Consider the following 17,489-nt stretch of genomic DNA (forward strand, 5'->3'; position numbering starts at 1 on the left):
GCAGCAGATTCAAGCAGTTGTAGTGATTGGACTTGTGATTGTGTTAGAAAAATATCCAAGAAAATAAATGCATTTGTGACCAAATATTCTACAAGTGTGCAACTCTCATTGCATGGATTCACATATTAATTTGTGGATGTGCAAAATTCGTCTTTGACTTCACATTTTTGATACGGGTGTGTGAATGCGTTTTGCACCATATTCACTGCAGCAACTGTAGCAAAAATGTGAGCGTATGAGTTTTTTCATGTGTGATTCGTAGAATAGGATTTGTGCACCTGCAGTGAAGAATGTGTGAAGGTGGAACTGTTGTGTTGTGTTTGTAGGTGAGAAAAAAAATCTACAAGTATGCAACTCCTAAAATATTTTTCTCTGTGACTTCAAATTTATTGATACACATATGTGGATATGCTCTACAGATACAAATTCCACTCGCACGCGTGTTCAGTTGTTTTGCACCAAAAATACCTTCATACCCTTTAGAGCAGCCATTAGTATCCACATGCACCTGTTGACATGACCTCATACCTCATACACAGGGCGCATTGTGCTTCTCCAACACGTATTAATATTTCTGTGCCAGCGTGGAGGAGACATGGAGCTGAGGTCCCAAACTTCCACCCCCAGAGGTGTAGCAGCTGTTAACCTGGCCTTGAGAAATGCCTCATGAAAAGACAACTTTCTGGGGGAAAGTGAGCTTTCTGCTTTCAACATACTTTGATGCGACACAGATGAATAAGTGCCTTTGTAAGCATAAGATGCAATGGTTTGCTTAAATGGCTGCAAAGCAAGAATAATATATGGAGCAATTAGCTTTAATATCTCATTTCCAAGGTGATAAAATATATAAAAAATACAAAAAGCTGCTCTATAGGACACTTAGCCTACATTATACAAATAAATAAACAAATCAATTCAAATTTCAAAATGACCTCATTTATTTGTACAATTTTTGTCTATCTGTATTGGTAGTATAATACAGGCTAAATGCTGGCACAGTAATAATAATAGATATGGTCATGTTGGAATGGGAAAGAATTGAATTAGTCAAAAACCAATGACAAATATTATTTTTTACGTGGGAGTGTGTGGGTGTTGGACCTAAAGCGGCCAACTGAAAAACCATAAGAAAATGCACACGTGTAGTACTGAACCTGACCTACAGAGTTCTCTGCGATTTATCACCTTCTCGACGGAAGTGATGCAAGACGCACTGACGTGGCCGGAAACCCGCCATCTTGATGGAGGAAACGCCTCGAAGTTGAGGAAACTTGAACTGTGAGTTTTTTTTTAAATAAAATCATATATTTAAATATTTCATTTAAACTTTAATTATTGTATTCGATTTTTTTACCACCATGAAAACAAACGCAAGTAATCTTATGTGATCCGTTAACTTACTTAATGGGAGATGTTCGGAGTTAAACTGAATTAAAGCCGGTCAGATGCGAGTGTCTGTGACAAAGGAAACAACAATCAGTTGACTCAAGTCGAATTTACTTATTTGATAACTAATATTGTATCGATGATTCAACTCGCTCTTACTCAACATTATTATTAAAATTATGTATGAGTATTACAGAGGCTTCCCAGCAAACATTATGACGTTTAATGACCGTTGAAAAGACCTCCCTCTGACACGTCCCGTCATGGTTGAAAAATAGTTCCAAAATGAAAGTTGAACGGACGTCTTCGACGTCATCTGGCCGTGAATACCACGTCTTTTCTGCGCGTCCCTGGACTTCTAAATGCGACGTCTTCTGGATGTTTAAATGTGTCGTCTTCTGGATGTTTAAATGTGTTGCTGCATAATTTAAGTGTGTATATATAAGCCTGCATATAAAATAATCACACACCCATTGTGTAACATCGTGAAATGCAATAAATTATGTCTTGGTTTACACATTTTGACAGGTTCTAAAAAGGTTCAAAATCGGTCCAGTCAGACCTGAACGTCCATGAAACGTTTTAATCACGTGTACATCACAAACAAGAACACATTTGTGGACATAAGCAAAAAGAAGCATGTTCTGATTTGGCAAAACATTTTATTGTTTTTGAACAGCCACAGATTTTCTTCTTTCATTAATGTTTAACATCCATTAACCAAACTAAAATAACAATTACAAAATACTGAATTATCATTATATAAAGGGATAGTTCACCCACAAATTAAAATTCATTTACTCACCCTCACGTTTCAAACCTATGAATTCCACATTTCTATGTTCTGCTGAACACAAAGATGTTTTAAAAATTTTTTGTAACCAAGCAGGTCTCGCCTCCCATTAACTACCATTTTAGGGAAAAATGATTATGGTAGTTAATGGGAGGTGAGAACTACTTGGTTACAATCTTGGTTGCTCAAATTTAAAAAAAAAAATGTTCCCTTTGTGCAAATGGCATGAGACTTTGTACGGTTGTCAACACTCTCTAAATCTACAAATAAAAACAATTAATTTGATGTTCGTGTGACAAAAAAAAGTCACACTCAGGCCGCTTAGAAAATGGACAAAATTCATCCTCAAAAACACACATACAGAAATGAAGTGGCACACTTCCAACAATGCATAAAACATCCACAATGCAAAATGATCATGCTCAAACACACACATACAGGAATATTTGTTCAATTTGTTATTGCTGTTCAGTTCATAGCATTTTGATGTTCATGTTGTGTATTTTTTACTCAATATGTAATATAACAATTTCTGAAGTGTAACTGAAGTGTACATTCAATTTGTAGAATTATAAGAAAATCAGATGTTTGAAATAAAATGATAAGTTCTAAAGACTCTGGTTTCATTCTAATCATAATGTAACATTGAAAAAAAAGAATCAGTACAAAAAAAATACTAAACTTTGACAAAATTAATTAATTTTAATTGTTATAATTGTGATTACTTTCATTCATTCGACTTTATTGTCCACCTTAGTGGAAATTTGTCTTTGACTTCTCCGAACAGAAATACATCAATGACACCAACAAGAGTACAGTACTACCACTATCAACAACATACAACTACAGAAAATGGAAAAAAGGAAAACAGCGCAGCTGATTAAAATAAGATAAATTTCGATCTACAATAAATAAATTTTTAGAACAATTTCAGTTTAGATTAAGTTCCTGTATGGCATGGGGAATAAAAGATTTCTTATAGATGTTCCTGCTCGCCCATGGGACCCTGAATCTACGGCCAGATGGAAGCAATTCAAACTCTGAGTTTAGTGGGTGTAAGGTGTCTGTTGATATCTGTCGGGCCTTCCTGAGTACTGCCTTATCAAATACATCCCCAAGCTGCCTCTGTGACTTGCCAATCACCTTCCCTGCCGTATTAACAATTTTAGAAAGCTTGTTTTTATCTTTCACATTCAGGTTACCATATCAAGCTGTTATATTAAACTGTAAAATACTTTCTACAAGGCCCCTATATGCCATCTTAAGAATACGCTGACTGACCCTGAAACTCCTCAGTTTTCTAATTAAAAACAATCGCTGATTAGCTCTCTTAAAAATACTCTCTGAGTTAACCTTAAAACTTAAAGTACAGTCAATGATTGTACCCAGGTACTTAAAATTTTCAACTACTTCCACAGGCTGGCTGTTAAGTACAACAGGGTTGATGTTACTGGCCCCTCTCGGTTTCATCTGTATTATAAGTGCTTTTGTTTTAGTCACGTTAATTTCCAATTTAACAGTTTGACACCAATCCTGCAATAAAGTGACTTGGCTAAAATAAGCTTCCTCATGTGCTGCATTATTTTCTGTGAGAAGTCCTACCAGAGCCATGTCATCAGAATATTTAAGTAAACTAACATTGGTGCTGTGCACAGTCATATCATTTATATAAATTGAAAACAACAATGGTGACAACACACAGCCTTGTGGTGCTCCAGTATTTATAACAAGCTCATCTGAGTAGACCCCATTCATTAAGACTCTCTGAGGGCGGTCAGTTAAGAAACTTCTAATCCAGTGAATGAGCCCACCGTTCACATTCATCCTATGAAGTTGTTCTAAAAGAATATCAGTTTGCATAGTATTAAAAGCAGAAGTAAAATCAATAAAAAGAACCCGAGCAAGTGATTTTGGTTGTTGCAAATGTTTAGCTATTTGATTTACAAGAGTAAGAGTTGCGTCCTCTGTGACCTATAGGCAAATTGAAGGGGGTCAAGTTGATTCCAACAGAAACCATAAGATGGGTGCATAACATTTAGATATGAATCCAACTGAAAAATACTTGTGAAAAATGTCTTTCAGTCAGTCAAATAGTAAGCAAATATAGGAGCTTTGCAGCCATTTACTTGTAAAAGTCTTTTTTTTTGTATTATTATAAAACTGTATTTTCCAAAGGATGGGCAAAAATCTTACACTAAACAATGTCAAATTATCCATGTTATCCCCACGATTGAAAGTTAGAAATTTGGGTCTTTTATAAAGTGAATTTTACATAAACTGATTTTGTGTTTTAATTTATTTATATAAATTTAACAATTATTATAAATTCTCCAAAAACTGCACAGATGTTGAGTAAAAACATTAATTAACAGAGTAAAATTACAATTTTGTTACAAAATTACGTTTTGTTGCCTGGGGTCCCCAAAGACCCTGAGTGGAATTCCCAAATGAAGAGGGTTAAACATCTTTATGTTCAGCAGAACATAGAAAGGTATACAGGTTTGAAACACGAGGGTGAGTAAATGACGACAATTTTCATTTTTGGGAGAACTATCCCTTAAACACATTAAAGTAGTTATTTTGTTTGTAATTTTTTGTAACCATCACCAACAGCTCTTCCTGGAGAGTGATTCAGGTGTTCTGCCATTGCTGCATCAATCTCAGAGTCCACCTATTCTCAGCATCTGAGGGAAGAGAATATATTTATTTTTAAAATAACAGTTATAATTTGAGGTAAATGACATGCACTTATTTTAAAAATGTCTTGAAAAAATGATCTCACAGCTCAATAAAAAAAAATAAAAAAACATGGAACAAGATGAATGAATCATGAGTTAAACATTAGAAAAATGTAATCAACATGCATTACATTTTATTTTACTCTATAAAAGATGTTCTGCTCTAAATGGGTGTTAGTGGGGGATGGAAGCATTACTTTCTGAAAGGCTACATTAATAGGTTACAGTAATAACTTGTACTGTATCATTAAACGTGTTTAAGTTGAAAGTAACGTTTAGCCTACTAGCTAATTCTAGCCAAAACTCAAAGTAATTCTCTGTTGACAACGTGGGCATCATTTCTTTCGGTTCCTTCATGTTAAACAAGTAAAACTCAAGTAAATTTATCAAATACTACAAAATGTACTTACCCAACAGTAGATTTTTAATAATATATCAAACTCTCTCCTCAAGTCCTCTTCTCCTCGTGGTTTTAGAAAGGAACAGGAGAATGCATGGACGCTATCTCGCGAGATAATCTATAATATCGCGGGATTTTGAAATATCGCTAGATTTATTAATATCTTTTGTTACTACATCTTGGCAGCACAGTTCAAGTCAGACATAATGGTGATAGGATATATTACTGTTTTACATATGTATATGCATACATTCCATAAAAATAATAACAACGAATACATTAGGGTAGTGCTGGGCGGTATACCGGTTCATACCGAATACCGGTATTTATTTTAGTTATGATATGAATTTTGATGATACCGCAAAACCGGTATATGTCGCTTAAACAACGTTCGGAACGTGGCGCAGTGCGTCAGTGTTTGAGAGGGAACCCATTTCATTGATATACTGTAGTAAGAGCAGTCAGAGCACAGTTGAGATCGCATTACAGCACAGCCTATGGCTGAATCCTATACTCTCATTCACTATTCCCTATGTTATCACTTTATTTGAAGGAGTGAATGGAAACGTGTGTGAAGTCGGACAGGCAATGTGTGTACATCGGCTGTACACTCTTTATTGCGGTGCAATGGGATAGAATGAGTGCACTCAATAACGTCCACTAGGGTTTCGGACACCACTACAAAGCGCTGTCCCCTCCAAATAATGCCCTATTTGAGGTTATGGGGGCGATTTCGGATTCAGCCCTTGATTACAGTATTGAATTCAAATTACACACGGCGCGCGAGAGAGAGCGGTTTCTGCGCGGAGTGCCGCGATGGGTTTAACAACACTCACCACATGGATCATATAGCGCTGATATAGACCGGAGCGAGCACATTTTAAGTTTTTTATGGACATATTTCATAAACTGAAAAAGCAGAAGTGTGTATGCGTGCATATTTCATCACGTCTTATTAAAATGAAATGTATGCACTGATTACACTGATACCGTATGTCTGATCACCAACGCGCTGACACGATGGATTTTTCTGCTACACAAAAGACAATGATGTAAAAATTAATAAATAGACTGACAATTCAAAGAAGAATGGGCAAAAAAGTAACTGCTTCTTTCTGTGTTAAACTGTGATGCGTTCAGAGAGTGCTCTTAAATGTATTGCAAATATCCGCGTTTCTCCTAGTTTTGGCAGTTTGTTGTTATATAGGGTTAGATTTTTAAAATGCTTAAGGTGCCCTCAACTCAACTTTTAATATTCAGGTGTCTGTAAGTATGACTCTGAGCGTGTTGCAGGTCTGTTTTATTGGTTGTTGTCTCTCCACAGCATCATTTTGTGAGGCTTTATGTAGTCCTATTAAGTGTGGAATTTTTCTACAATTGTTCACTCGTCATGACTAGAATGCCCTGTTTTACTGTCAATCTCCTGCAGTATTTCCTCTCTTAATCAGTAGAAAATGTGATTAACACTTGGTCATGCATAGGGGAAAAAATACCGTCATATACCGTGAAACCGATATAATTTTGAAAAATACCGTGATATAAATTTTTGGTCATACCGCCCAGCACTACATTAGGGGTGCTCCGATTGATCGGGAACCGATCTCGATCGGTTGATAATCGCTTTGGGATGATTGATCGGCGGTCTCCAAAAAGGCCGATCTCATGAACCGATCGCATGCTGACGACACAAAACCCACACCTGCCGTGAGAGCTAGGGCATGATATGCAGCGACACCGTCTCATTCTCTTTCCAGCGCGGGTAAAATAATAATGCTGAAGGTGAGGTACAATTCATATTTCTATATTAAATAACTTACGCAGTCATTTGAAAACTTTCTGTGGGACGCAAGTTCACAAACAGCGCGCGTGAATCACAGCGTGCGCGCTCTCTCTCTCTCTCTCCCTTTCAAAATGCTCAAATGGCTTTACATCAGCGCATCGCATCTGCACTAAAATCGAGCTGCACAGTTGACACAGGATTTGCCACTTTGCACAATCGAGGCAGTGTCGCATCGTCACTAAAGTTTATCATTTGCATTTATTTTTAAGTCTTCCCAGTGTTCAAACCGCTCAGCACTCGTGCGCACGGTCTGGAGACACACACACACACAGGCCATCTCACAAAAAGCTTGCGGGTGCAAATTGCGCTGAAATGGTCAGATACACACAAATGTATGTACTAAATTACCGTCTTGACGAGTATGCACGTAAACCCCGTAGTGACTCGCGAGTGAACATTTGCGCAACTGCATGTAACTGTAACCGTGTTCGCTCTTAAAGTGACAGCTGTTGAATAAACTGCTGCTGTCTCTGAGTTTGTCTTGTGTTGTTTGATGAACCTTTATGACACTCACTGCTCTTGAATGACTAACTTTTGCAACCTTAAGTGTAAGGATTAATCTAATTTAATTTATTCAGGGAAGACCAATATTAATTTACATTTGATTTCTTATTAAATGTCTTTAGTATTTCTTACCTCAATACTAATGTTAGACCTACCTGAAAAATTGTTTTTAAAAACAAAAATGCACTGCATGATCAAATATTTAGGTGAGATAATTATATACATTTATTATATACATTTATTTGGGAAAGATGGCCTACAATAGTCTTAAGTTCTCATTTTCTAAAATAAACACTTGGTGGTTCTTCAAGATCTTGACTCCGTTAATTTAGAGTTAGTTTCATTTCTACAAATGGTGCAAACTCTGCAAGATTATAGATAAAAGATTGCCATTCCCCTGCCATTCTGTGATCGGCAATCGGCAGATCATGATCTTGGTGATCGGTAATCGATGATTGGCCCCAAAAATGCTGATCGGAGCATCTCTAGAATACATAAAACGGGTTGAAATAATGACTCAAATGCAGTGGGTTCACATTCACAATCACTTAACCACACAGAGCACTTTGTGATTTTAAATATATTTTAGCCTATATTAAAAGTAAATTAAATATAGGCTAAATCTTGTATTTCATAAAGGTTTTTTTTTTTTATGGGTCTTGACTAGACGTGTATGGGACGTCAGTGGACGTCTATTCACAACCTCTTAAAAACTACTTGGGGCACTTCAATTAATTATTGCAGTATTTACCATGCAAGGTGTAAGCAGCTTCTGCATATTTCACAATGATTTCATAGAGGGTCATGATGGACTATAAATGCACGTGTAAAAGACGTCACCATAGTGACGTCCTCTCACGACGGATTCACAACAGGGTATATATTGAACTACACGTAGCTAAAAGTCAAAGTAACTATTATACATGCAACCGGAGAGAACTGTAGACATGTACAAATGTATCTGAGTGCATTTTTAAGAAATGTTCTGTGTTACATACTTTTACCGATTTATGCCGTCCTACCGTGACTATTTTTGGCCAGGGACACGACGTTGCCGTCGGACCAATGTTTGCTGGGTTTAGTCAACCACAAAAACTAGTTTAATCGACTTATTTTAAATTATTATAGAGACTTGTGGCCATATTACTAAAACGTCAGTTAAACTGAAATCGGTATGCATATTAAATATATAATACTGCGTTGGCATGGTTCTGTAAAACCGAACACCTTTAGCCTTTATTATTAAATATTAAAAAAATGGGTCACCAAGCTTTTGAGTTATATCAGCTTCATTATTGAAATATTTGATTATACATTCAGTCGTGATACCTTCTTACAGCATTTCATGGCTCATTTAAAGAGTTAGTTGGCATGCATTTGTTATCCACTTTGAGAATCAGGTAGGCTACTCTTTGTTCATATCTGTGACATGTAAAGGTGCATAAGTTAAGATTTTAACTATTTTTAATGAGCTTTTTGTCCTGTTCAGTTTCAGTGGAGTGAAAAAGGCATCTCTCAAACATGGGCAACATATTTGCAAACCTCTTTAAAGTCTTCGGCAAGAAAGAGATGAGGATTCTTATGGTGGGTCTCGATGCTGCTGGAAAGACAACGATTCTGTACAAGCTGAAGCTGGGAGAAATTGTTACCACCATCCCAACAATCGGTAGATGACCAAGATCTGTTTCCCATTATCAGTGTCTGATAAAGAGAATATATAAATACATGCGTGTGTATGTATGTGTATACATTTTATATAGATTTTATTTATCTTTTGTGCTCAAGGCTTTAACGTTGAGACTGTGGAGTACAAGAATATAAGTTTCACAGTTTGGGACGTCGGTGGTCAAGATAAGATTCGACCATTGTGGCGTCATTATTTCCAGAACACACAAGGTAAGACCGTAATACCGGTGTATTTTGTTAGAGTTGGTCTAGTTAAAAGAATAGTTCACCCAAAAATTAGAATTCTGTCATTTACTCACCCTTGAGTTTTTTCAAACCTGTATGAATTTCTTTGTTCTGCTGAACACAAAAGAAGATATTTTAAAGGAACAGTCCACCGTTTTTAGAACTAGGGCTTATTCAACTTCTTTCCTACATTTAGATATGTGGGCAAATGCATTTTTGTCTCAGTGCATGCGTTGTTTTAGTTTGGCACGGTCGCCGCTAGCTTAGCTTAGCATAATGAATGGAATCCTATGTTGCCAGCTAGCATGTCCTGAGTAAAAGTGATAAAAAAAACACCTAATTACTTCCTGTGGCCTGCATATTCATAACGAGATTAAGATTAAGACTAGGCGATTTCCTAGGCAGATATTGACTTGGGATAGGGGTGGGCGATATCTCGATATTTAAAATATATCGAGATATTTTTTAAACACGATATGGATTTTGACATATCGTATATATCGATATATTGTTTATGTTTAATTCTGATTCCGCCTCTTTGCTTGTTTGCGTTCTCTGTGCAAGTCTTAAATTGACAGCAGGACAGCCGAGTGAACACGCTGCCACTTGTCCTTAAAGGGACAGTTCACCTCTAAAATGATGTCATTATTTACTAAGTCTAATGTTGTTCCAAACGTGTATTCATTTCTTCTGTTGAATACCAGACAGTTGATGGTAGCGATTTTCATCCATATTATTATTTCCTACAATGGGGACCAGCAACTGTTTGGTTTCCAATATTCTTAAAAACATGTCCAACAGAAGAAATAACTTTATTCAGGTTTAAAACAACTTGAGCGCGAGTAATCAATGACAGAATTTAAATTGAGTGAACTGTCCCTTTAATGTTAACACAACAACAAAAGACAAAGAGAAAATCACTCATTGCTCTTGACTGAAAAACTAATACAGTAGCTTTAATAAGAATCAATGTATATTTTATAGTGAAGTCTATGTAGTGTTTTATTTTTACATTTATTCATTCAATGTCATACTTAAATACTGCTGTACAGCTCTGAGCTGCCAGTGTAAATCTTTATATATATTCATTTTATATTATACAGTACACTAGGAATGTGTACAAGTTTTTTTAAAAGTAAAGTTTTAAATAAGGTTTTTCAAGTCTTTTAAGTAAAATAAAGAAAGAGTATTGCAATAAAAAAAATTGTATTTTTTCCTCCTTAAGCTCTTGCTGTTCGGCTAAGAATAGAATAGCAAAAATCTGTTGCGATTAGCCATCAGAACTGAACCGAACCGAAAACCGTGGTAAAAAAACCGAGGAATGTATTCAAATGTGGACTTACTGTATTGTTGCATCCCTACTTTGTTCCTACATGAACTGCCTACCTCTTTGCACTTTGCATATTTGTTTTTGCAGTAGTTTTTGGGGGGTTATTTTTCCGGTAAAGATATCGAGATATATATCGTAAATCGAGATATAATTTTTGCTCCATATTGCCCAGCCCTAACTTGGGACTATATTATGGGGAAGCACAGGCGAAGCACTGCTACTTGGGCGCAGAGATATCACGCAACACATGAAATCCCCAAACTTCCGTCAACATACCGGCATGAATAGTAGCTGGCTATTTTTCATACACTACATGAATGGCGATGAACATGGCTGATTTTGTGAGAGACGAAGAGGGTTACTTCTTAGACAGTCAAGATCCAGAACCATACCTCTATGAACCAGAGTTTTCAGAAGAGGAGCTACGCCTGCGTGCTTTGGAAATAGAACGACAGGAGGAGGAGGTTGCGATCGCTCAACAGCGAACAGCACATGAATGTCATATATGTAAAATTTACATAAACATTGAATACTGTTCTGATACTTCCTTTGGTCAAACTGCTTGAAGCCTTCTCTCTAGTAGTTATATTAAAACTCCTGAGTCAAAAGAACCAGGCTAACTCGGTGAGAGAAATATAGCTAACTTAGCTTAATTAATTAAATACAAACAATAACATAAGGAAGAGTAATAAAAGACAACTTACATGTGCACTTTGTTCTGCCTGTGCTTTGAAAATGGATGGGACGGCCGTATCTTTCAGACGTAGTACCGTCTTTCTTGGCCCATATTGCATTTTTTCAAAGTAGTCCTCCGGTGCAAAATGCTCTTCGCAAACATGATACTGTTTAATTTTGTAGAGAGGTGTTGAAGTACAGATATCCAGAGCAGCTAGCCATTTATTTCTCAGTTCCACATTTGATGGAATTCTGTGAAACATTACATTAGTGTATGTCCGTTGCTTGTTCTCACAACCTTCTACGCAGGCAATTACCATGTTTGCTGTAACTGTAGCTGTAACTTCTCAAAATAATCAATCCAAAAGATAAGACACTCGGTGCAGGTCACGCCGGTATGTTATACTTTTTTTCCCGTTTTTTGTCGCGTTGCACGCCAGTATGTTGACGGAAGTTTGGGGATTTCATGTGTTGCATGATATTTCTGCGGCCAAGTAGCAGTGCTTCGCCTGTGCTTCCCCATAATATAGTCCCAAGTTAATATCTGCCTAGGAAATCGCAGTCTTAATCTGCATTGCTATTTGTATTCGTTGTGAATACGCAGGCCACAAGAAGTAATTAGATGGGGGGGTTTTTTTGGATCACTTTTACTCCGGACATGCTAGCTGGCAACATAGGATTCCATTCATTATGCTAAACTAGCGGCGACCCTGCCAAACTAAAGCAATGCATGCACTGAGACAAAAATGCATTTGCCCACAAATCTAAATGTAGGAAAGAAGTTGAATAAGCCCTATTTCTAAAAACGGTGGAGTGTTCCTTTAAAGAATGTCAGTAACCAAACAGTTGATGGACCCCATTGACTTCCATAGTATTTTTTTCCCTACTTTGGAAGTCAGTGGGGTCCATCAACTGTTTAGTTCCTGATATTCTTCAAAATATAATTTTTTGTGTTCAGCAGAACAAAGAATATAGGTTTGGAAAAACTTTTGGGTGAGTAAATGATGAAATAATTTTCATTTTTGGGTTATCTATTCCTTTAATTTGAATGTGCACAGTGTTGCCAGACATTTCTGTGCAACTTTGTGTATTTTTGTAATGTAAGAGTTTTAATTGGGCTGCTGTAATCACTATATATTTGAGTAATATCAATTGTTTTTTTTTGTTGTGCTGTCACTTGATGACCCTCACGATTCTTTTGCCAAATCCATGTTTACTTCCTACCAACTTTACTCCTAACAAACTTGACTTGACTTGCAGTCAAGTGAATCATTTAAAGTGAATTGTTCAACCAAGCTATTTGTTCATTATGTTACTATACTATTAATAATCTGGCCAAATATTTAATTGAATGGTGTACAGTGATCTGATTTTTATCTAAAAATAAACACAGACAGAAGTCTGGTTAATTTAAATGAGTTTACATGTTTGGTCAGTTTTTGTTAGTATTGTCTTATATTTTGTGGTAATGACTGACTTATTTTGCAGCAACTTGCCAAATAATTAAATGTAGTAATTAAATATAATGTAAATAATTAAAAAAGTAGTTTGAGTTTAAATACAATGATCATATTATGAGAGAATAAAGCATGTGATACAAGAGAAATGAGCATGTCTTTAGCAAATGATCATGGCTATCAGTATTACATGCAATTGGTAAAATGTGCTGGAAATTTTCTAAAAGTACTATCAAAAACCAACAAAATAAAATAAGCAGCACTTTGTTTGCATAAACATTAAAATAATAAGATTAATAATGGACTATTGGTTAGGTGACTTACAACATGTTTTCTACAAACATGTACTACACGTCAAATAAAGTTTTGACAGAAAAAGGTTTTACAAAGTGATAAACCTCACATTTCAGCCTTTAAATCGTTTGTTTTTTTAAACCATGAGTCAAAATGATAAAGAGGTATTTATCTTCTCCATAAACAATTGTACACAGACTATTTTATCATCCAAAGTCTTAATTTTATTGTATTTAGTTTTTAGCTTGACACAAAATATATGGTCTGCTTTTCGCAAAAGTGGCAGACAGGATGAATGATAATGTAAATCCACCATCTGACAGTAGATGGTGCTTATGGTACAGCAGAAATGGAGCTGTACTACTTTATATAATAAACACTACTTTATTAGGCAATACTATGGAATGATAATCCGGACAATATTAAAAAGGAATTGTAAAAAAAAGTGCCTGTTTTTATTGCAAAAATAGCCAAGTTCCCCATTTTCCACCATTTGAGGATGTGGCCGCCTTTCCAACTATATCAATTAACGCTGCCCTCAAGACTGATTAACAGTTGACTCTGTTAGGCATCGGAAATGCAAGTGCAAAAAGAGTATTGCGATTCCGTTTGAATTTTGTGAGGGTTGTGGCAGGACGTGGAGGAAGTGAAATAGCAAATGGGTGCTTTTTCTATTGCTATTCCAAAATGGCTGGGTCATAACTCGTAACACATTGGAAATGCAATTGCATACGGACTTTGTTTCCATTTGAAATGTGGCAGACATGTTACATACACGGAAAAGAAAACCCAAAAGCATTTGTGTTTCCATTGTCACAATGTGTGCGTGCACAAATTGAAATGCAATTCCTTTTGAATATTGTCCAGATTATCATTCCATACATTACACACAGATAAGATTTGACGGCACATACAGTCAGTTCATTCATGCATTATTTCATATAATTTCTCTCTACTCTTCCTTGTGTAATATTTACTGCATGCTGCTAACTTTGCTTAATGCTGAACGGTATTTATCGCGAGTTTTACAAACACACGGTTTTAATGACAATTAAAATATGAAACGTAATACTAACCGTCTGGAATTTTTATCATGGTTTACTGTCAGACCGGTAACCATTGCCTCCCTAATCTGTGGCTGGAACCAGATATAAACTGGTCATTATACAAAATGTTGTGTATAATCGGTGTGACATCAGTTCCTTTTTCTTTTCTTTTTTTTTTTAGCTCTTTCTGTCTCACACCGGTCCATTATTCTGATCTTTTTTTTTTTCAGGTCTGATCTTTGTGGTTGACAGCAACGACAGAGAGCGTGTGAATGAAGCACGAGAGGAGCTGATGAGAATGCTGGCTGAGGATGAGCTCAGGGAAGCAGTCCTGCTAGTGTTTGCCAACAAACAGGTGCTAACAGCTCTCAAGTGATTACGTGCAGTTCTTTCCAATTGCACGTTTTTACATATTTAACGATTTCTTTGTCCGACAGGATCTACCGAACGCCATGAACGCTGCGGAAATCACAGACAAGCTGGGGCTGCATTCGCTTCGGCACAGGAACTGGTACATTCAGGCCACGTGCGCCACAAGCGGCGATGGCCTCTATGAAGGACTCGATTGGTTGTCCAACCAACTGAAAAACCACAAATAATGACTTCACTGTACTGCTCTTCTTTAGTTTCATATTCTCAACACTCGCTTTACTCTTTTGTTTTTAAACCAACGGTGCTGGAAGCTGCACTCATTTCAAAGCTAATGGGGAAGAATATGGCGGGAAAAAGTGTTACTCATGTTAATGTAAATAGTTGTTTGTTGTGAGGCAGCTTTTTGAGCACCATTATGCAAAATAGATTTAGCCCTTCATTGTTATTTTTTTCCATTCTTTCTGTTTGAGTCATTGAAAAGAGTTTTAAGAACGTTAGTCCTGTGAACTCTGTCAGGTCTCATTTGAATCTTGCACATGTATTATTTTATTGTGCTTATAAGAGACTCTTTTAGATGTACTGTAAACAAAGCTGTTTTGTTTGTCTTGAACTAAGTACAGGAAATCAAACATTACGGACACTACCTGCACATATTACGGTTCAATTATGAGGAAGAGAAACCAAAAAGCCAATGCTGAAGTGACTTTTAGCTTTACTGTCATCATGAGGAGTGATGCTTTTAAATAGCAAGTCGGCTACACAAAGATTCTCATATGAACATTTTTTTCTTTTTTTTACTCAGGTTCCCAATACACAACATATGTTTTTTATGGGTTTGTGGGAGAAAAGTTGTTAGGCTTAGGTTAACAAAGGTTTGCAAATGTTCAGGCTTGCAACAGGCATGATAATTTTTAAGGGGATTGGAGGTTGTTCCATGGAAGTAATACGGCAATATAAAAAATGAATTGTCCTTCAAAAATAGGCTTCATTTTCTTTATGCAAAATATTACTTTTTTTTTTTTTTTTGTGGTGAAATGTCACTTGGTCATATTTTTTGAGATTCACCAGGTAACAAACTGAAACATTAATTTAATTAAACTTCATGTTCTTTGGACTCTCTGTCTAAATGTTACTTTAAACTTCATGTTCTGGATTTAAGGGTGTTATGAGCTCAATATCTAACCAGCACATGGAATAAACACCACAGCCTCATCTAAGCACATGATAACTTAATATCTAACAAATCAGTAGTGCTTTTTTATAGATGTAAGACATAAAACAGCTATAAGAATGTTAATATCAGTGACAATTTTTTGAGCTTTCAGTTTTGCATGTAGAAGTCATTTTCCCCCAGATTTGCCCTGGTGCCTTTACAGTCCGGAGAGACACCTGTTTGAGATTAACAACCTTCTTGTCCACTCACAGCGTCACAGTTAATGCGATGTTAGAACTGATGGGTTAAAAGCCTGTTTATTATTTATCATTTATTCTCTCTCTTCCCAATTAACCTCTGATTTGGTAGACACTGATTACTTGGGGTGGAAATTGTGAATCTCTTAGCAAAATGTTGTATAGTGTTGACTTTTTTTTATTGTTTTTCATTTTGACAGAAATGCACTGTAATTAAAGATGTTAGTATAACTGGACTTTTACTGGTGTGCTATTGTTATTCTACTGCTCTGAAATAATTATTATTGCCATGGCATCAGTAATTCATTGAACAAGGTAGCTCATAACTAAACAAATAAATGTACACAAATTTTGCTGATCCACATGGCATTTAAACAACAGAATTTACGTCAGTTTAAAAAAAAAAAGATAAATGAGGTATTAATTCGCAACCCTAACACTTTATATTTGAGTTGAAATTTCTGTTTTTAAGGGTTTACAAATGCAAAGTTGAAAGAGCCTCTTAAAACTGAAAAACATATTTTGAAAAACGAATTGGGGTATGTATTGCTCATTCTTGTCAATAAGTTGGTTTACAATTAATATATTACACACTAAAGGTACAAATTTGTACCATTCCAGTTTGTACCTTAAAGGGCATGATTTGTACCATGGGCAACCAAAATGTACCTTTGTTTTTTAAAACACGCTGATACAATATTGTACCTTCATCAAAGGTACAAATCTTGTCCCTTAAAGGGATAGTTCACCCAAAAATGAAAATTAGCCCATTTTCTCACCCTCAAGTCATCCTAGGTGTATATGACATTCTTCTTTCAGACGAATAAAATCGGAATTATATTACAAAAGTCCAGGCTAATCCAAGCATTAGAATTAGTTGCAGTAATAGTTGCTCTGTTCCATAAAAAGTGCATCTGTTCGTCAAAAAACGTGCTCCACATGGCTCTGGGGTGTTAATAAAGGCCTTCTGAAGCGAATCGACGCGTTTGTGTAAGAAAAATATCCATATTTAAAACTTTATCAACTTTCGGCAGACCGCCTTCCATGGAAAAGTGTTGAATGTTGAAAGTGAAACTCAAGATGCGTACGTGACGTCATGACGAGCCTACATGGTCGCGTTAGTCTTTTGATCGGCAGGGGAACTTTCAACAATTTTTCCATTAATTGAATAGGGAAGGCGGTCTGCCGAAAGTTTACTTTATAAAGTTTTAAATATGGATATTTTTCTTACACAAACGCATCGATTCGCTTCAGAAGGCCTTTATTAACACCCCAGAGCTGCGTGGAGCATGTTATTTGATGGGCAGATGCACTTTTTATGGACTTCAGAAAC

General features: G+C 36.2%; 1 protein-coding gene across 1 annotated transcript; it reads left to right on the plus strand.

The window, feature by feature from the left end:
• The first annotated feature begins 1,212 nt into the window (after window positions 1-1,212).
• Window positions 1,213-16,392, plus strand: arf1 (ADP-ribosylation factor 1). The gene is made up of 5 exons (XM_079820406.1): window positions 1,213-1,278; window positions 9,151-9,327; window positions 9,447-9,557; window positions 14,605-14,729; window positions 14,812-16,392. The coding sequence occupies exons 2-5, from the start codon at window positions 9,183-9,185 to the stop codon at window positions 14,971-14,973; spliced, it is 543 nt and encodes a 180-aa protein (XP_079676532.1). The 5' UTR covers window positions 1,213-1,278; window positions 9,151-9,182; the 3' UTR covers window positions 14,974-16,392.
• The last annotated feature ends 1,097 nt before the right edge of the window (window positions 16,393-17,489 follow it).

Source organism: Gobio gobio (assembly GCF_949357685.1).
Source record: "Gobio gobio genome assembly, chromosome: 6".
Classification (NCBI taxonomy): Eukaryota; Metazoa; Chordata; class Actinopteri; order Cypriniformes; family Gobionidae; genus Gobio; species Gobio gobio.

Bases quoted from the DNA above. Each gene is read 5' to 3' on its own strand.
- arf1 (XM_079820406.1), top strand. From the start codon at position 9,183: ATGGGCAACATATTTGCAAACCTCTTTAAAGTCTTCGGCAAGAAAGAG. The intron at 9,328-9,446 runs GTAGATGACCAA...TTTGTGCTCAAG, and splicing joins TACCACCATCCCAACAATCG to GCTTTAACGTTGAGACTGTG. The intron at 14,730-14,811 runs GTGCTAACAGCT...TTTGTCCGACAG, and splicing joins TAGTGTTTGCCAACAAACAG to GATCTACCGAACGCCATGAA.